Source organism: Hemitrygon akajei, chromosome 15 (assembly GCF_048418815.1).
Source record: "Hemitrygon akajei chromosome 15, sHemAka1.3, whole genome shotgun sequence".
NCBI classification, from domain to species: Eukaryota; Metazoa; Chordata; class Chondrichthyes; order Myliobatiformes; family Dasyatidae; genus Hemitrygon; species Hemitrygon akajei.
Window position 1 is genome coordinate 85,535,400 of NC_133138.1, and position 21,791 is coordinate 85,557,190.

Sequence of the window (21,791 nt, forward strand, 5' to 3'; positions counted from 1 at the left end):
TTTCGATCACCAATGTAACATGTTCAAATTGTGCAGACCACTCTTCCATTTCCACGAGCAATGGAACCCATTCTACTGCTGAATTCCTCTCTCGCATTTCCTACATCGATGGAACACATTGCACTGGTTCACTCCCTCTCCCATTTCCACCACCAATTAAACAGGTTCCACTTGTGCAATCCCCTCTCCCATTTCCAACACCAATGGAACAGGGTTCACTTGTGCATTCCTCTCTCCCATTTCCAATACCAATGGAACGGTTTCCAGTTGTGCATCCCCTCTCGCATTTTGATCACCAATGTAGCATGTTCGACTTGTGCAGTGCACTCTTCCATTTCAACCAGATGTGCATATCTCTCTCTCATTTCTAACACCAATGCAACAGGGTCCACTTGTGCAGTGTTCTCTCTCCTCTCCAACACCAATGGAAGAGGTTCGACTTGTGCATTTCTCACTCCCATTTCCACCACCAATAAAACTGTTTCCAGTTGTGCATCCCCTCTCGCATTTCGATCACCAATGTAACATGTTCAATTTGTGCAGTGCACTCTTCCATTTCTACCAGCAATGGAATCCATTCTACTGCTGAATTCCTCTCTCGCATTTCCTACATCAATGGAACACATTGCACTGGTTCACTTCCTCTCCCATTTCCATCACCAATTAAACAGGTTCCACTTGTGCAATCCCCTCTCCCATTTCCAACACTAATGGAACAGGGTTCACTTGTGCATTTCTCACTCCCATTTCCAACCCCAATGGGATAGGTTCCACTTGTTCATTCCTCTATTCCATTTCCACCACCAATTGAACACAGTCCACTTGTGCACTCCTCTCTCATTTCCCAATACTAATGGAACAGGATCCACTTCTGCATTCCTCTCTCCCAATTCCCAACACCAATGGAAAATGATGCACTTGTGCATTCCATTCTCCCATTTCCCAACACTAATGGAACTGGTTCTACTTGTGCATTGCTCTCTCCCATTTCCAGCACTAGTGGAACAGGTACCACTTCTGCAAAACTCTCCACCATTTCCAACACCAATAGAATAGGTTCCACTAGTGCATTCTTCTCTCCCATTTCCACACCAATGGAACAGTTTCCACTTGTGCAATCCCCTCTCACATTTCCAATATAAATTGAACAGGGTCCACTTTTGCATTCCTCTCTCCCTTTTCCAACACCTGTATAGCAGGTTCCACTTGTGCATTCCTCTCCCATTTCCCAACGCCAATGGAACAGTTTCCACTTGTGCATTCCTCTCCCCCATTTCCACACCAATGGAACATGTTCCACTTGTGCATTCTTCTCTCCCACTTCCACCACCAATGGAACAGGTTCTACTTCTGCATTCCACTCTCCCTTTTCCAACACAGATGGAATGGGTTCCACTTGTGCAGTCCTCTCTCTCTCTCATTTTCACACCAATGGAACAGGTTCCAATTGAGCATTGCACTCTTCCATTTCCTCCAGCAATGGAACAGGTTCCACTTGTGCGATCCCCTCTTACATTTCCACCACCAATAAAACAGTTTCCAGTTGTGCATCCCGTCTCACATTTTGATCACCAATGTAACACCTTTGACTTGTGCAGTGCACTCTTCCATTTCCACCAGCAATGGAACCCGTTCTACTGATGAATCCCTCTCTTGCATTTCCTACATCGGTGGAACACATTGCACTGGTTCACTTCCTCCCCCATTTCCACCACCAATGGAAAAGAGTCCACTTGTGCATTTCTCTCTCCCCTTTCCAACACCAATGGAATAGGTTCCACTTGTTCATTCCTCCCTTCCATTTCCACCATCAATTGAATACATTCCACTTGTGCATTCCTCTCTCATTTCCCAACACTAATGGAACAGGATCCACTTCTGCATTGCTCTCTCCCAATTCCCAACACCAATGGAAAAGGATGCACTTGTGCATTCCACTCTCCCATTTCCCAACACTAATGGAACAGTTTCTACTTGTGCATTCCTCTCTTCCATTTCCACCACCAATGTAACAGATTCCACATGTGGAATCCTCTCTCCCATTTCCAACACCAATGGATCAGTTTCCCCTGTGCACTCTCTCTCCCATTTCCAACAGCGATGTAACATGTTCTACTTGCGCATTTCTCTCTTTTATTTCCATCACCAATTGAACGCATTCCACTTGTGCATTCCTCTCCCATTTCCCAACACCAGTGGAACAGCTTCCACTTGTGTATTCCCCTCTCTGATTTCCAACACCAGTGGAAGAGGTTTCACTTGTGCATTCCACTGTCCCATCTCCAACATCAACGGAACAGTTTTCACTTCTGCATTCCTCGTTCCCATTTACAGCATCAATGGAACAGGTTACACTTGTGCATTCCCCTCTCCCATTTCCAACACCAATTGTCATATACAGGGCCAGAAATTGAAATTTGGCAGTTGAATTTCCTGCCAAAATATTTTTTGTTTCTACATATCCTTTAAGATGCAGTTTACATCCATCTCTTTGAGCATGTTTTTCCTCTGCCCATCCATTTTGGCCTATAAAATGGGTGGCATCATTGACAGTGAAGGTTTTCAGAAATTTCTGGGGAATCTCAATCAGTTGGGTAATTGTGCCAAGGAACGGGAGGCAGAATTTAATTCAGGTAAGTATGATGTGTTGCATTTTAGAAAGTCAAATCAAAGTAGGAGTTTCAAAGTGAAAGGTTGAGCCTCTGTGAGTGTTGTTGAGCAGCTGGCCTTGTGAGGTGAGGTTCATGATACCTTGATAGCAGAGTCACAGGGAAACAGGTTGCCAACAAAGGCTTTTGGCACGCTGATTTTCATCATTCGATGCACTGTGTAGAAGTTGAGATGTTATGCTGCTGAGGCGACATATGGCGTTTTATGGTTCCATTTTGGATTTATTTTATGGGGAAGAGAGCAGGAAAGATTTACATAGATGTTACTAGGACTCAAGGGTCTTAATAATATGGAGTTGTTGGAAAGACTTGTATTTTTTCCTGGAATCCTAGGAGAATGAAAGGTGATCTTATGAAGGTGTATAAAATTATGAAAGACATAGATAAGGTGAATGCTCTGTTTCTTTTTCCCAGGATTGGGCAAGCAAAAACTAGGGGGCACAAGTTTAATATGTGAGTAGAAAGATTAAGTATGAATTTGTGGATCAACATTTTTACCACATAGGGTGGTGCGTTTATGGAATGATTTGCAAGAGGATGAGGTGAGACAGCTACATTGGAAATTTCTAACTGAAAGTTGAACAGGTACAGAGATAGGAAAAATTCAATGGGCTATGGGCCAAATATGGACAAATGGGACTAGCATCAATGAGTAACTTGGTTGACATAGACTAATTGGGCTGAGGTCTGTTTCTGTGTTGAATGACTCTATGACTCAGTTGAACTTATTTGCCACACTCAGTTTTGGAACAATGAGTGTGGCATTTGTCCTGTAACAAATGAGTATGTGTTGTAGCAGTGGCTGCGGACCAGAGGATTGTCAACTAGGTAGAGATTAATACTGATTAAATCTACAGGAATGGGCTGCGGGCAAACAGTGGTGGAGCCAGATATGATAGGGTCTTTTAAGAGACTTTTGGATAGGTACATGGAGCTTAGTAAAATAGAGGGCTATAGGTAAGCCTAGTAATTTCTAAGGTAGGGACATGTTCGGCTCAACTTTGTGGGCCGAAGGGCCTGTATTGTGCTGTTGGTTTTCTATGTTTCTAGGAATAGACAACTCCTGTCACATAAAGATTTGTTGATAATGCAAAAATCAAGGTATCATGTTGTAAGCAGCTTTTGACTATTGACATAGTGTTGGGGGAGAAGAAGCTTAACGCTACATCTATACAAAGAGCATTGACCTGAGACTACCCTCAGAAAGCTGCTCATCTTGGCCATTTCTTCAGCCAGGGAACGGTGAACATGAAATGTTCTAATATAGAACATATAGAAGCATGATCGTGCTGAAAGCTGAAACAGGCCAGAAGGGCTGAACTTTTTTTTCTGCTTCTATTTTCTATGCTTCTAATGATCTAATACTTATGAATGCAGGAGCCAATCAGTTCTGGAACCATTCCACTTGATCATAGCTGCTCTGCTCTTTAAACTCATTCAGATATAACAAGGGTTTCTGAAGTGCGAAAACCTCTCCTATCTTTTCCAAGTTATAGTCTTGATGCAAGAAAATAATAAAAAACTGAAGGCAGACACCAGGTTCACAGACAAGAAGTAACTTTAATTAAATATTATGTAAGTTGAAAAGTTTTTTTACAGCTCAAATTTCTGCAAAAAATTTATAACAATCTCTACAGTAGTTTGTCTAACCATTTATCTGTACAGTGTGTCCAACAGTTCACATAAACGAAGTGGAAGGCAATCAGTTCAAATGAGATACAGCTGATGTTGGCATCTGGGAGGCATTGCTTCACATTTCAATCACGAGAATTTTTTCTCGTTTCAATATTCAAGTCTTAAGTCTATCATCGACTGTTTTGTGTATAGTCCGTCGCCAGCATGCCACCTACTAGTTGATATCAAGCACCCATGTACTGGTTCAGCCTAGGAGGCTGAAGAAAAGCTAGGACAAGGACTTGGTCAAAAAAATGACAAATCTTTTCCATATCCCAAGCATCAGCTTTTGTTTCTTCCTCATTCCTCCCTATGAAAATCATCAAATTTCTTCTCTTTTTTGTTTTTATTATTCACGTTGGAAATGAGACTCAAAATGTCCTTGTAAAGCCACTGAAATATTAGACTGGGAGCATTGCAGCACTGTCACATCATGTGTGCATCATATGGCAACGAAAGAGGTACATCTTATAAGATAACAGAACACTTAACATTGTGCTTTTTTAAGTATATGATTTCACCTTGTTTATGGACAATTTAGGTACAGGGTACAATGTTTGACTGAAATGAATATGCTTTGCATTGTTAAGGCATCCAAACTGCTGGTTTATAAATTTTGCTTAATGTCAAGATAAAAGGATTGAGAGAGAAAGAGAGAGAGATATAGACAGAGAGAGAAAGAGAGATAGAGAGGGAGAAAGAAAAAACTAGCAAGTGATATAAGAATGTATTTCACTAAATTTATTTTAAATGATTTTTATGTCTTCCCTATTTTAATACAATAAAGAAGTGACCATCGCCCAATGTGGAGAGGGTACCCCATGCATAATAATAAATTTAATTTCTAAAATTTCTATAAGCTGTGGGAAAACAAAATTTACCTTCTTAAATCTACAGAACTAAATGCTATTGAATAAGATGCTGCTTTTTGCAACACTTTTTTAAATTCTTGACAATTCAGTTCAACTGACAAAAAAAATATAAAAATAGACGATGGCTTTTTTTCACTTGACACTTGAAACAAAAAAGGGAAGCATGATTCAAACCAATACTTAGCACAATATCGACTTAATTGGAAAATGTAATAATGATATATTATATATATTGCAAACAAAAGCTTTAAAATTACATTTAAACAATTTCTTACTCTGGTACAATTTTAAATGGCTTGCTGTGTTGACACCTCCCATGTATTAGCATACTTACATGTTAAAATGAGTCCAGAGTATAAACAAATAGGAAAAAAGAATACAACCCAAACAAAGCAATGTACAAATTTCCAAAGATAAATACATTATTTATAAGCGTATTTTACAAAACAAAACACAAATGTCATCTTTAAACTGATGCATGTTTAATTTTGCAAGGATGTGCAAGCAAAATAAAATGGATAGTAGTGAACTCCTTGCAGTAACAAAAAATAGGCCGCAAAAAATAAGTTTATGCAATAAAATTCCTTGTTAATATTGAAAATTGCATTTAAGACATTGAAATGTATAAATATTTAAACAACAACTTTGGCAAAGGAAAAAATACACAAAAAATCTACAATATTTATAACTACATACAAACACAATACAGTGGAAAATTATTGGATAATGCATTATCAGAACTCTGATGGTTCCTTGATAAAGTCCATTAAGAGCATTCTCAATACCGTGCTAATAAAATTGTAATTTAAAAAAAAATCTTCCCCTTTGTGTTTGTCCCCACGCAGCACTGGTATTTAATTCTGTCTACTTTCCACTCCTGTAAATACAGCAGCCAAAACTATATTGTGTTTTGCAAAGTCCTTCACAATGTACAAACACTTGTTAGTGAATTGCTGGTTGTAAAATATGTAGTCCTGATATATTTATTTATCTTCTGAGACAAGGCCATTGGACCGGGCTGATTGGACATTGGCTTGGGACTGCAGCGAACAGCTGGCACTATCATTGGCGACACAAAGAGGAAAGCACTAAAATTGTTTTAAGGTACCAGCTGGTGTCATTCCTCCAACCTCCCTAACCCTGCAGAGTCAGACGTGAATGACCACAGCCATTCTGCCCTGCCACTACGTCCTTTACAAAATAAGCCACGGTCCCAAGTATATATCATAGCAGCTCACTGCTTTATACATGATTCCTGCTTCTATTTGATTCTGCACAGTCCAACTAAGCAGTTCATCACTTCAAACATCATTGCTAGTATCTGTAGGGTTGCTGCATGTTAGTCCTATGTCTTGTTCTGTTTTTTTATACATCTACAATCTCAACCAGCCTACAAGCAGAGTATAGTCTCCTATGAAACAGTTTTAGCACTGTGACAGCTGATGGTGAAACTGGATACAGCAACATCCAGATTCAATCGAGTTACAGTTTAAAAACCCCACTGTCAAATCTACAGGTTGGAACCAACTACCACACTCTAAACTCTCTACATTTCCCCACCTAATCATTACCACTACTCATTTCATCTCTCTTCACACACTTTTTTGTTTCTCTCAGTCAAATTTGATTTTCTTTATAAATTAAACATCACATTCTGTTACAGAGTTCCTTCCAGATATTCCAAAACTGACTCTAAAAGCAATTAATGTTCTGTTAAAATGAATAAATTGGGTTTTAAGTGTTTGGAAAAATTTAACATTTACCAAAGTAGAACAAACAATTTTGCTTTGTTTACATCACTCAAATGTCGGGGACCGGTGTAAATAATGTGTAAGTTGTCACCGTGCAATCAATTCATCACAATTGGCAAGGTTGAAGGTTTAAAGAGTGTTATTTGAGATCGTTTAACTCTACACAATCGTTCTCTGAAAGGCCTGAGTTAAAAGTTCCATTCATCTGTGGGACTTGCATCTCCTTACGAAACACAATATTCATTGTAATTGTCAGCATATAGATGCAGTCTTCAAGGCATGGGATTTACCTACATTGGAGGGACTATCATACCGGAAATAGCTGTAAAACAGAAATGAGAAAAGGAAACTTTTATTGGAAAGAGTAACACATCGATGGAAATAGAAGCTAGCTTTCTCACATTGATTCACTTTTTTTTGCTGCTTCTGTGCCTCCCACACTCTCTGAAATTCTTGGGCACTTAACTTAAACAGAGCATATTGGAAATATCTGGCAGGTCAGGTAACATTCATGAAGATAGAAACAAAGATAACATTTTAAGTTGATAGCCTTTTAGCAAATTTTTCATTTATCCTATTCCTCTTCCCCACAGATGCTATCGAGTATTTCCAACGTTTGTCAAATTTATTTTGGACTTCCAGCCTTTGCAATATTTTGCTTTTAGACACCAGGTTCACAAGTAGTTGTTCCAATTCCACAAAACAAAGTAAAGGTTTACTGCCAGCCCATTCAACTGTGGGGCCCTGTTTCAGGAGTTCAAACCTGCTGCACTCAGGTGCCCAAATCTGTGAATTATTTCAAAAACAATATTAGGTTAATGTCAGGCATAAATGTCATAGAAATATTCCACAAACAGCAATAATACAAAGTGAGCTTCCACTTTGCTATTCTATTATAATGGTTATATCTGACGGAGAGAGGATTAGCTAGGATACCAGGAGAGAGAGCTCTGTGCAGTTGAAGTGATAGCATATATACATGCTGCTCATTTCACAGTGGAACTAAATGGAAAGTTGATATATTCATACACAACAGGTTTAAACACAAAGCACTTAAGTTCCTATTGGGGATTCAACTCCACAAACAAAAGAAACTCGCAAGAATTGGTGAGAATGTTTATAAATTAATTTTAATGCAAACTATCACAAAGATATTACCCTGAGTTTTAAAGGCAGAAAAGTTTTGCAAACTCTGCAACATCAAAAGATCAGTTTTACACATACCAATTACAATCCAGTCATGCAAAATTTTCAGAAGATACAGAATAGAAATGTATTCATTTCTACACCTGATAAACCTGTGATATTGTGACATGGACACAGTTTAGCACTGATACTCAACATGCATATGTTTCAATGTGATGTGATCAGCTCATTCCACAGAGAACGAATTTCTACCCCAACGGATTATAAAACAATTATATTTTCCTCATTTATTTATAATGTTTGAATTTTTCCCTTATTTGTGTGAGAACACTTCAATCTTTGATTCACAATTCATAAGTGTTGATTAAAAGTTATGATCCAGAAATTCAATGCTGTATTGGGTCCCCAAACTTGTCGTTGCTTATGCAGTTACCAAGTAAACTCTCGGAAGTGTCAAACTCCATTCATTCCTTACCATTCTGCATCATTAACAAAAACAAAAAAAGGAGGATGGATTCCAATGGGGCTGATTGGGAGGAAGGCCCATTGATTAGTAGTGGAGAGTTTTGGTTGTGATGCCTAATTGCTGAGAGTAGTTGTCAAACTGGGCCACAGTGAGATCCAAGGGGGGCTGACAGCTGTGGACTGTGAGATGCAGAGGAGCACGTCAGTGCAAATAGTTAATAAATGATAAAGAAAATTCCTGTGTCAGGGGTATTTAAAGAGGAGACAGATAAATATTTGGGATAGAATCTGGGGCAGATCAACCATGAATATAATGAATGACAGGGACAGGCTTGTAGGGCTGAATGGACTAAGCTTTCTCATAACTTACTGTGCTTTTTCCACTTTTGTGACTCAATCTGATGTGAGGATAAATCTTTTCTGCAAAGCTTAAGGTGTGAATAGTCCCCTGGTCCCTTTCCCAATAGCCTACCTGCTTGTGAGCTCAATTCAAAATGAAGCACAAGTGAACTTATGTACATCAATACTTTTTTCTGTCTATAATTCAATATCACCTCAGAAGTTCCCTGATGAAATAAGACACACACACACACACACACAATGGTTCACTACTCAGTTTGCTGCATCAGTTGGCTTCAATCGAAGCATCTGCTGCGACAGCTTATTATCATAGAACATAGAAAGTTACAAAATAGGAACAGGCCCTTCAGCCCACAATGTCTGTGCTAATCATGATGTTGAACTAAATTAAATTTCTTCTGCTAGTCCATGATCCATATCCTTCCATCATCTGTAAATTCAGGTACCTATCTATAATCTTAAATGCTACTATCATATCTGCCTGACAGCCCATTCCAGACACCCACCACTCACTGCATGAAAAAACTTATTCTGCACATCTCATTTAAACTCTTTCCATCTCACCTTCTTTACGTGTTCTCTAGTACCTAACATTTCAACCCTTGGACAAAGTCTCTGACTCTCTACCCTACCCACGCCTCTCAGAATGTCATGAACTTTTGTCAGTCCCCCTCAGCCTTTGCCATCCCTGCACAAGTTTGTCCAACTTTTTCTTATAGCACTTGTCCTCAAATCCAGCTACTGCACCCTCCCCAAAGGCTCTGCATCCTTTCTGTATCATGGTGACCAGAATTCCACACAGTGAGAGGAAATGAGTGGCACCCTCACGATGGGAAACTTGGAGGGGAAAAGTGACACAAAGTGATCAGCATCACAACTGGAAACAAAAGCATATAGACCTGCCAATGTATGACAAATCATGACAGCTTCTCATTCCCACTCTTTAATCTTTCTTAAGTCCAAATGAGCAACAGAATGTTTGCCACAGCTAATCAGATCCAATGATTAATCGAGTGAAAGATTTTATCCCCTCCCTGAAGAGAAGAGGATGGAGTGTGTGTGTGTGTGTGTGTGTGTGTGTGTGTGTGTGTGTGTGTGTGTGTGTGTGTGTGTGTGTGTGTGTGTGTGTGTGTGTGTGTGTTCACAAGGGAGTGTGTGTGGGAAATGAACCCAATAATAATCTCCAATCCAGACTCCTGAGGGATTTGAGCCCGGTTTTTGCTGAGGAACTGAGTGCTGAGCTAGGGCCAAAAGGCTTCTAAAGTTCCACAGGTGGCTTCCAGCGGCCTCCTCTACTTTGTGTGTGGCTGCAGTTCTTTCCTCCTCCCTTCCCTTCTGGCATCTGATTACTGTTTATCAGCACAGCACTATCAGAACCTGCCATCTCACTGCACTGGTGGCCCTCGATGCAGAAAGACCACCCTCTCTCACCTCTTACTTAGTGAAACAAAATCCAGAAATGGCAGCAGAATGATTCTGAGAAGGCCAGTATACACTTGCCTTCTTAATCGTAAAATTATTTAAATTGCAAAAGGATGTTGGGGAAGTTTAAAAAATATTTCTGGGTTCCCCAGGTGTAATTACTAGCAGCTCTGGGAGGTGCAAATTGATAGAATGTCACAGAGTCACAGAGGCACACAGTATTAGAGACAAGCCCTTCAGCCCAACTTCCTTCTCACCTTAAACCTATGCTCTTTAGTTCTTGATTCCCTAACCCTGTGAAAAAAGACTGCGCACATTCACCGTCATAATTTTATTCTCCTGCATTCCGGTGGTAACAACATCCCACCATGCTCATGCTCTCTCCACAACTCAGTCTGACTAGTCCCAGCGACATCCTCACAGATCTCCTGGACATGCTTTCCAGCTTAATGGCATCTTTCCTATAAGAGATGACCAAAACTGAACACAATATTCCAAATGTGACCTTACCGCTGCCTTGTACAACCACAATGGAATATTTGAATACAATACCCTGCCTAATGAAGGCGGACATGCCAAAAACCTTCTTCACTACTCCGTCTACCTGTGATGCCATGTTCAGACAACCATGTACTTATACACCTTGGTCACTCTGTTCGCCAGGGCCCTACTGCTCACTGTGAATTTCCTTACCTTCCCATAATGCAATACTCACACTTACCTAAATTAAACTCTATTTGCCATTCCTTTTTTTTCAATATTTTTATTAGTTCCTACATAGAAAAATACAGAGTACAAGAAAGTGTACATAAAAGGTCAAAAAAGATTTTTAAAAACTATCAATTATATCTTATCTCTTCATAATAACAATCTCATTACTCTGTATTCATGTAGACCACATCGATTGTTCTTATCAAAGACCTTACTGAAGTCCTGATAGACCACATCTATTACTCTGCCAGCATTTACCTTCTGAATTACTTCTTCAAAAAATATGGTTAAATTTGTGAGTCATGATCACCCACACACAAAGCAACACTGACCGTCCCTAATCAAGCTCTGTCTTTTCAAAAGCTTGTGTATCTTATTCTTCATAATCCCCTTCAGTAACTTACCTCCCATAGATGCAAGGCTTACTGGTGTATAGTTCCCAGGATTTTCTTTACAAACCTTCTGAAATAAATGCACATTACCCTCCATCCAGTCTTCAACCATTTGTTGCCCAGATTGTTTTTAGGTTTAGGATTTGTATCTGGGTTCATTTTGTTTGGCTTCTCTGTATTCCCTTTCCTGGGAAAAATTATCTGTCCTGTCTATGATGCTCATGATTTTATAAATCTCTATAAGATCACCCCTCATCCCAGGGAAAACAGTCCCAGCCTACTCAGTTTCTTCTAATCATCTAAGGCTTCCAGTCCTCCCAACATCCTTCTGAATCCTTAATATTTTTATGATTTAAAAAAAAAACAATTTGTAGAAGATTTAAGAATCAAAGCAAAACTGTCTTACAAGTCTACAGGGTATGGTGAAATCACACTTTGAGTACAGTGAGTGGTTTTGGTCCCCCTGTCTGAGACAGGATGTTTTAACTATGGAAGGGGCTTAGTGACAATTCACCAGACTGATTCCTGGCTTGGCAGGATTAGCATGTGAGGAGAGACTGAGTCATTTGGGCTAATATTCATTGCAGTGTAAGAATAAGAGTGGATCTCTGACTGGACAGGTAGGGTCGGGGTCCAGGGCAGGGGCCACAGCATAAGGATGAGCAGTAAGCCAGTTAAGACTAAGATGAGTATAAAGGTCTACTTCTATGGATTGTAACTTGTAGAATTCTCCGCTAAAAAAAGTTTGAAGCCAAATCATTAAATATATTAAAGAAGGGTTTTTTTTCCCTTGGGCTTAGAGAGATGGATAGATATGGGGAGAAAGGAGAAACTGGTGACTGAAACTAGATGATCAGCCACGAACATCTTGAATGATGGAAGATGTTGTAAGGGCCAAAAGGTGTACGCCTGCTTCTCTTGCACAAGGTGTTGGAGAGTTAGTGTACCGTGTGCAGGTCTGGTTACTTAATGATAGGACGAATTTCAAGAAGTTGGAAAAGGTTTAGGAAGGCTTTTCAAAGGATGGAGCTGGTACTGAAGGGCTGGAGTTACAAGGAGAGACTGGATAGGCTGGGATTCGTTTCCCTGGAGTATGGGAGGCTGATGGCTGACTTTACGGAGGTATGTATGAGGGACATTGATAGGGTCACAGCCTCTTTCCCAAGGTAGAGAGCATATATTCACGGTCAGAGGGGAAAGATTTACAAAAGACTTGAGGGGCAACTTTTCGACAGCAGAAATGATAGACATGAGGAACGAACTGGTAGAGGAAGTACACAAGTACAATTACAACATTTAAAGAAATTTAGACAGGTACATGAACAGAAAAGGTTTTCAGGAATATTGGCCAAACAATATTGTATGGCTTTCTATAATGTAAAATTTCCTTTCTTCTCTATCCATGCTCCAAAGAATGTTTGCTCTGTCATGGCAGAGACTTGAGAGAATCAGCAGTAAGTCTTGTTACATAATAGTTTTTAAAATCCAAACTCTCATTGTTGCAACACAGGTGAATGAATGTGTGGTCAATGCAAAATTATCCCATTAATCTCCTAAGTAAAACTTATCCCTCAGGCAGCAACAAAAGTAAATATAACCTGGGCGATTGTTGTGCCCTCAGCACTAACATGAGTTTTGCATGGGACTAATCGACTGTCAGTATGTGTCCTAAAGGAAGAGAAGCGATTCTGTAACTCGTGAAGTGGGAATGAAGAATCCGTAAACCTCCGAAGGTAGGGTGAGAGATTCCCTATCTTTGGAAGGAGGGTGAGGGATTCTTGTTCCTTCCTTATGATATGAAATGCTGGGACAGAGCTAAATAAAGTTCAACAGTTATTTTTCTTATATGGTCTCCTTAGTATTTGCAGCAAATATAATGTAGTAACATATGGTTGAAGAGATCTAAAGTCCTATTTTTGGAAAATTAATGATACGGTGAAGGAAATTTACTAGTTTTGTAAGATTGTATTGAACTCTCTTGTTGGGTGTCAAAGGCAAACTACAAATTGCAAAGTAATTTATTAACCACAGAACTGAAAAAATGCAACTGGAAAACTGGGGGCAAGAATGTCTTAATTACTGACAACAGACAAGGAGGGGGGAAGGCTAGACTGCATGTAGTCTGTGGGTTAATTAATGAGTGTTGCCACCCAGTTTCGCTCTCATGGAGCTCGTGTTACCACTGCTCCTGGTCAGGTCGCACACTGAGTTCTCCCAGCCTGACAGTGATGTCCCACAGATGGACAGCATCAGTAAAATTCTTGACAATATTCTTCTTCTGCTTTATCCTAAATGACCCACTCTCCACCCCTCCCACTTCCACACATCCGGTTCTGTGTGGTATCTTTGATCTGGGATTATTAGAAGGAAAGTTAGCAAGGAGATTTTTATCAGAGAATTCCTGTGGGCTTTCCTTGGTTGAGAGGAAAATAATTTCAATTCCCATCAAGATCTCTCCTGGCCCACACGCAAAGGTGGCCTGAACAAAGCTTTCACGCTCTTTTGTTTTGCCTGCATGCTGACAATTTTTAATGTAATTGTTTCCGACTATCGGATGCTAATTTGGCCAGGAGTTCATAAAAAAACAAACAATTTTGTTTTATTAGTTCAACATTCTGCCCCATGTAGTCCTCAGCAGTCACTCCCACCCCATCTACTCTGGCAAACCTGCTTTCTCCATCTGGATGTCCATAGCTTTTGGTGCCACTAACAAACCTGTTATATGGGAGCTTCGACATTCTCTGACAACCCCCCCACCCCCAGCAATACTGTGGGCATTAAAACTATCTGCAATCCTACCTTCATCCATTACTGTTGCCTACCAATTATAGAGGCCAACTTGGTTGCTTTTGATTTCCACCTTGACTATGAAAGCTGAAGGTCGTTGTAGTTGAAGAGTGCTGGGGTTTTAGGGATGCCACCTTTCAGACATTGTGTTAAACACTGGTTGTGCCCACAGTTTCAGGGGAGAAACAAATCCCTGGCACTATTAGTAGACAAGCAGGAGGGTATCCCCACAGTCCTGTTTCTCTGTTCCTGTTGGATGACTCATGCCTGCCTATTCTCAGGATTGGGAATGGTTTGCTTCCACTCTGGTCCTGCTCGTTCTGAGGGGGCTGATGAAACCAATGGGGAAACTGCTGAACTGGGCTGTGTTGCTTGACAGGATGGGATGGTAGACAATTTGTAAAGTGGAGTACTCCTTCTGTCATTTACACTGGGACTAGGTGTGCTTCCATTGTGTGGGCTTAAGGTTCTCTGTACCAACTTGAAGCCTCTTCCTCACCTCAAGTGGGTCATGTGCCAGTCAGTGGGAATGCCACACTGCTCTGAGCCAGACTTCAGCACTTCCCCCTCTGAGTCCGGTATTCTTTCCCATGGCAGAGCCAGGAAGAATATGTCTGGTCTTGAAGGCTACTGTCAAGCATGTGATCAGTGTGGCCTGTTCCAATCACTGACTGAATGGGATGAGCTGATGGAAATTTTGGACAAGGAGATTTTTTTTAATGAGGTGCAGGAGACTTAAACAAGGATGTCAACATTAGTGTGTTTATTGTGCAAACGGATTTGGAAGATTTTACAGAGACAGGTTTGCTGGTATGAAGAGGTTCACTAGAAAGCATGCAAACTGGTTTGAGGAGAGTTACCAGGAGACTACTACTATCCCTCGAGGGAAAAGAAGCAGCTCTACAAGTTTGTGAAGGCAGAGAACCAGCAGAAGGTCTGTGATCTAAATAAACAGTGGATGGACAAAGGATAGGAAGTCCAATAACTTGGTGATAGCCAGTGACAAGTACAGACTCTTCATCACTGACAGGGATAACAATAGCCAAACACTCAATGGTGCACCTCAATAAGAGCCAAGAGTGGAGGTAACCCATTGAGGTCAGCACCAGCTAGAAAGCATTCAAATCTTCTTAAACGGAATGCATTTCTGATTCCATTTCACTGCAAATACTCCAGCCTGGCTTGGCCAACACCCCACCAACAAGAAGCCTTAACAAAGTCACAAGAGCAGATCAGATCGACCCTAAAGAAGCACTTCACAAATTCACAATCTCATTCTCCCTTCCAGGAAAAGAATGAAGTGGCAGTGAGCCTCTGAGACACTGTGAAACAGTTCTATTTCTATCGTTGATAGTTTTTTCCCTTTTCAAGGTTCTTTTAAAAACCCTGACCTGGAGTTACACACTGACTTTGATTCTTTGCGGAAATAGGGCCAGTTCTTGGGGCCTCACAACCAGCCGGTTTTCAATATGTCAAGGACATGGCCTGGAAGACTAGTGCATCTTCAGGGTGCTGGATTTCCGTGGCTCTGGAGGCGGGCAGATTCAGGACCGGTGCCGCCACCCAATGCGTCGTGGGAGATGGAAGATCAAAAGCAGTGAAATGGTTGCTGGCTGTGTGCCCAGAGACCCGAGTTCTTTGGACACAAAGCCTGAAAGAAGCAACGCAACAGACTTTTAAAACCATAAATCAACAAGTTGTTTGTTATGTCTCACCTCCTGCTGTGAAACGGGGGCACCCCTTTTTCCCTTACTAAGGAGAGAGAGAGCCTGTGGTATGTTGAATACCAGGTGAATGAGTAGTCTTTGGGATTCTGCAAGTCAATAAAGATGCTTTGCTGCATGATTGAGTGCTCGGTGGGTGGGTGCTGATGCTTTTTTGTTGGTGGGGAGGGTCGTTGCTTTGCTGCTGCTTGTTCATGGGAGGGGGGCGCTGGGGGAGGCTCTAGGGTTCTAACATTTAACTGTCAATCTTCGGGGTACTCCTCTGTTTACATGGATGTTTGTGAAGGATTATATTGCATACATTTCTCTGACATTAAGCGTACCTATTGATTTTGACCATCTTCAAGAAGGGGGACAAATCTGATTTCAGTAAGTACAGGAGGGTTTCCCTGCTGCTGTCACAGGGAAATTCACTGCTAGGATCCTCCTCAACTATCTCCTCCCAGTCATGCTCCCCAGATCATAAAGCGAGTTCTGCCCATTCAGAAGCTTAGCAGATATGATCTTCACAACGCATCAAGTCCAGAAGAAGTGCACACAACCACTATGTATGTCTTTCTGATCTTACAAAGCTTTTGGATTCATCAGTCAATGGGAAATGTGGAACAGCCTTCTCCATCCTCATGTTTGCTTCATGGTGGAATCATTTTGACCTTAACCAATGTGTTCACTGCAAATCTATTTTCAGTGCAGGCTGCTCTCTAGCAAGACTGCAAAATCACCTTGCACCACAAGTAATATAACTGGTGCACCATTATACCTTTTTAAAGCAACCATTATTAGTATTTGGCATCAATCAGGCTTGGATAGACCTCAACACCACCAACTCATGGAAGCAGCAAACCAGTTCTCCAGTTTTTGCCCCAAGATCATTTACTTAGGACCTACAACATAGAGCAGTACACACAGGAACAGACCCTTTGTGCCAACTAGGATATTGATCAAATCCCATCTGTTTGCACACAGTCTGTATTTCTCTATTCCTTGCCTGTTCGTGTGCTGTCCTACTGCCTCTTATATCAGCTTCCACCACTTCCTCTGACAGTGTATTCCACCTATGTAAATTTTCTTTATACATTCTTCCCCTCTCATCTTCTATGCATGCTCTCTAATATCTGACATTTCCACCCTAGGAAAAAATCTCTTTATTGTCTATCTGATCTGTGCCTTTTAAAATTTTATATACTTCTATCAGGTAGAATACCTGATATACTTCTATATATACTTCTTATACTTCTCTTCAACCTCTACAGCTCCAGGGGAAAAAAAGTTCAGCTTGCTCTGGAATAAACTGGCAGACCCATTCGCAACCTCATAAGTCCTCAGCAAACTGATAATTAATCAAGCCTGGGGGGAAGGGTGCTATCCAATCATGAAGCACAGTGTGCATTTAAGTCTGAAACTCCTGTCATCTGACTTGTACACAGTTCTATAATAGGATAGGACTAACAGAGAGCAGCAATCAATGAACAATTCCAAGATGACATGAGCCTTAGCATTCTGGTTTGTAACTCTGTATTGCTGAGCCAATTGTTGGAAATGCTCACAAAGGTCATTCTGAGACATCACCAGAAGAAAACTCATTGGTGCAAAGAGGGCCCTGGTGGGGAGAGGTGGGAGCTTTGAAGTGAAGATAAGGTGTTTAGTTCTGCTGGTCACCTTAACTCCCACCAGGAAAGTCTTGGTAGAGAGGCAAAGCTTTGCTGCATTTGGCTTTATTTTCCAAAAATTGCTCATAAAATTATACAAATCCTGTTTGAAAAGAGCATGGATAGAGTTTAGCAAAGAGCATCATTTAGCAAAATATGCTACAAGCAATTGCAAAGTAATATACCGTCATGAAATGAGGTCATTACTCAGTTCCAGGTGTGATGGAAAACAGAGGGTGATTGACAATGACTCTGCAGTAGAGCATTTAATATAGTCCACAAGAGATTGGTCTAATAGTGGGGAGGGGGGTAGGAGAAAGGTGGGGGGGAGCTGGGGAACTTGGGAGGAAGTAGAGATAGAGATTATGTTAGAGACATCTAATGAAAAGAGATACAGTTTATTCATTAATTTGATTGGAACAAGTGAAACAACTGAGAGTGTACACATTGACAAGACACTAGTTTGGTTTTACTGCACTGTGTTAGTTTTTATGTTCAGGGTGCAAGTTTTTCTCTTTCCTTAGATCACTTTTTAAAGATTCTCTTTGCAAAATGTCTTGGAAGGGATAGTGTCAGTAACAAAATGATGGCATATGGACCATTCCAATCAACAGTGTTGGTCAAACTTCAAGGAAGAGCTGGAGACCTGAAGATCTGCATTTAACTCTTACGCTACTAAACAAATAGGAACTCTACAAAATTGGCAATACAATGCAGCAAATAATCTCGCAGGGTCAGAAGATAATTAGACTAAACCAGATTTGCCTTCATCTGAATGATCAGTTAGTTAACCTTTGCCTTTGAAACTTAATCCTCACTGGCTGACATTGGAGAAACATTCTTCAGTAACACACTGAAAAAACAACTTGATGGCTCAGTGCATTTAGAAAGAGGATAACCAGTGAGTAAGACACTTTAAATGATTTCTAACACTACAGTTAGTTACAGTGAAGCCCATTGTGGATCCAAACTGAACTACAATAGTGGGCAGTTTAATCGAACGATGAGAGAGCTCCAATATCATATGACGGGGCAATCATAACAGCAATTTATACATGTATAACAACTTTCAATAGAATTTAAAGTCTCCAGTAATTGTTTCTTTCTGTGTACTAATAATTTATCAATTTTCAGCCTAAGTGCAGTGAATGCAACCAGCCTAAGCCTGTTATGTGTCTGTGTGTGTCTGTGTGTGTGTGTGTGTGTGTGTGTGTGTGTGTGCTCACCTTGGAGACTGTTAGCGTTGGCGCTGGTGCAGGTCGGGGGAGGGGAGGTCTGTGGCCTCACCACCGGAGCGAAGGCGCTTTTTTGTTTCACGGCAGACACCATATTGGCTGGCGAGAAGGAGAATATGCCAGAGGTACTGCTACAATTTGAAGGAAGGCTGGTGGAGGAGGCCATAGTAGGACTGGACGGTACTACTGCAACAAGAAAGGAGGAAATATGTCAACCATTTTGGGTGCCATATATATATATATATGTATATACATATATATTCTCAAATAATATATATATATATTTGTACAATTCATCAACCATTTTCAGGATGGTTAATCAATGATGGTGCAAGACGTTTTAAGAATCATTTTAAGATGTTAAGAAAGAAAAAATTGTGAGCACAGCTGGGTAGCAGTAATGATACAATTGAGTGGCTTGCTTGGCTGTTTAGTGTCAACCACATTGTGGGGTCTCGAATCACATATTGGCCAGATTGGGTAAGGATGGCATGTATACTCCTCCAGACCAGATTCATGAAGAATGTGGGATTTTCAAACATCCTGTAGTTATTTTTATTATTCCTGTGGTTATCATTATAACTCGATGTTGCTTCCAAATTAAAGAATATTAAGTGGATCTTAAATCCTGTGATGGGACTTGAGCTCAGAGTTCCAGAGTGGTAGCTCAGCCCTCTAGATTAGATTGCTAGCCCAGTAACTTAACCACAGCGCCACTATTGTACCCTGATATCTCTATCTATCCGTTGGGCCACTTACCTGACAACATTGGCACAAACCTTAACTTTGCACAGTGCCATCTTTTAAAGGAGTGTATTTGAGTCAGAGCCATGGCAAATTTAGGGTTCTGTAACTCAAAAGAAGCAGAAAACAAAAGTAAAGGATGAATCTTGTCACAAGGTAAGGGGCCAGTCATTTAACACTGAGGTGCAGAATCATTTCTTGCCAGAGAATTGTGAATCTTTGCTATGCTCTCCACCAAAGGGTTGTGGAAGCTGAGTTGTTAGAAGTACTTAAGGTGAAAGTAGGCAGATTTTTCAAAAGACGGAGGGATTATTGATGAGGGGAAACTTGTACAGAGGAGGAGTTGCGACAAGCATTGATTAGCCATGATCATACTGAACTGAGGGGCAAACTTGAGAGATATAGTGCCCTACTCCTGCTCCTGCTTTCTTCTGTTCTAAGTTTACTTTACAGATCTGTCATGAAACTTAGGACAATAACTGGAGAAGTCTGGGGAATGGGTGGGCAGGGCTGGTCAAAGTCACTTGTGGTTGAATAATTTCATCTCACATCATGGTGTTGTTACCTCAGGTGGATCAGCTACTTAGTTTGTCTTTGTTTCCACAGTAACAGTGTAGATCTTTTCCTTTAAGGACCAAGGGACTGCTTCATCCTGCTCCTTATGCCCCTTCTACTCCCCAGTACAAATGCCCAATGCAAGCACTCGGTATTCAGGCTAAACATCAGGGCAAGAATAAAAGTAATCGACTGATGAAAATTAGAGGTAAGCAACCACTGAGAGGTAAATATCTTTAGCTAAGGTCACTTCATCTCCTTGTAATGCAAACTGAGAACAAGTTGTTTCATCATTACTCATGCAATTAGATTATTGATTTAATTAAGAATGGCACCTTTAAATTACAGAACCAGATTGAAACAGTGTCTGATGGAATAAATCCACTATTAGTGGCCCTGGTCTCTCACCAACTCGCCTTTTGTTTAAAGAAACATAGTTTCCTTTCAGGCATCTTATGAGAGAGCAGTTTCTGGATTTCCAACAACTGACTGCAGGTCCTATTGTAAAGCACAATCGAGCCCATGTAAAAATAGAAGTAAGGTTTGTATGATAGAAATCAGCTGCTGTTTTGATGTTTGGTCATTATAGGCTCATTGTGAAACTGAAGCCTCGAAACACACCAAGCTGATTCATGAAGGATTAAAGAAGTATTAGGTTCCATATTGGCCTTCATCTATGGTGCTTTGCATTTCCTTTGAGATTAATTAACAATGGTGTCAAGATGTTCACAATGAAGCAGAATCTTTGTTTCATAAATTTGAAGGAACACAAGCGGAAGAACTAGAATAATTGTGTCTGTTTTTGGACTAAACTAGCTCATGCGTTTTTTTTAAGTAGTCATTAACTATTTCTTTGAAATGGGAAATTGGGGGTTAACAGAATTCTACACACAGTGCAGTATGCTGGAAAGACAAGACACAAAATAAGAAAACATCAAAGCTAACAATGAAATTAAACAACAACAGTATCTGTGTGTTAGTTTAACAATGAGCTACATTCCTGTACAATGAGGAATCCCACCCTCAAGACAGCTGTTCTTCAAATGGAGCACAAGGGGTTTTCTTTGATCACCATCCCCAAAGTACCGACTTAAGAGTCGTCTGGGAAAGTAACTCCATTTAAAACAAAGCCTCAGCATGCTTTAGAGGCTATAATGATAAGCTGGCATTTGCTGCCTCTCTCAGGATAGCTATGTGTGTTTCATTATGTTGTTTCAGTCTTTATTGGTAAACCAGCTATTATTTTCCTCTCCATCTTTTTCAAGCAAGCATCCATACTATACTAAGTTATTTGATGATGTCCTTCTATCTCAACTACTTCTGCATCCTTCTTTTCCGTCTTAGAGACATTAGGCTTTGGCTGTCCAATATCTCACCCCAGTCTATACAGTCTTCAGGTGATATTTATTCCTGTAATTATCAGCGAAGAGAGGGAACACTGATCATTCACTGGGGCACTGAGGCTAATTGTCACAGCCCACTCACTGCCTTGTCTGAGATGAACAAGCTCACCCTGGAATGGGAACTGAATATCTTCACTGACCTATCATTCCATTACTGCAGAATCCAGCTTAATCTTCCTCATGTTTGCCCTTGATTTCCAAATTATTTGCGTTAATATTAATATCAAACATT

General features: G+C 40.5%; 1 protein-coding gene across 5 annotated transcripts in view; it reads right to left on the reverse strand.

Moving 5' to 3' along the window:
* Window positions 1-4,209: 4,209 nt before the first annotated feature.
* ebf1a (EBF transcription factor 1a) overlaps window positions 4,210-21,791 on the reverse strand; it is a 484,706-nt gene continuing 467,124 nt past the window's right edge. For 4 of the 5 annotated variants that reach the window (XM_073067891.1, XM_073067892.1, XM_073067893.1 and 1 more), the window contains 2 exons: window positions 18,849-19,043; window positions 4,210-7,288 (listed from right to left, as the gene is read on the reverse strand). In XM_073067891.1, the coding sequence (XP_072923992.1) occupies window positions 7,257-7,288; window positions 18,849-19,043 (227 nt within the window). In that variant the 3' untranslated portion in view covers window positions 4,210-7,256. The remainder of the gene's footprint in view (window positions 7,289-18,848; window positions 19,044-21,791) is intronic. The other variant, XM_073067894.1, reaches the window with a different exon arrangement.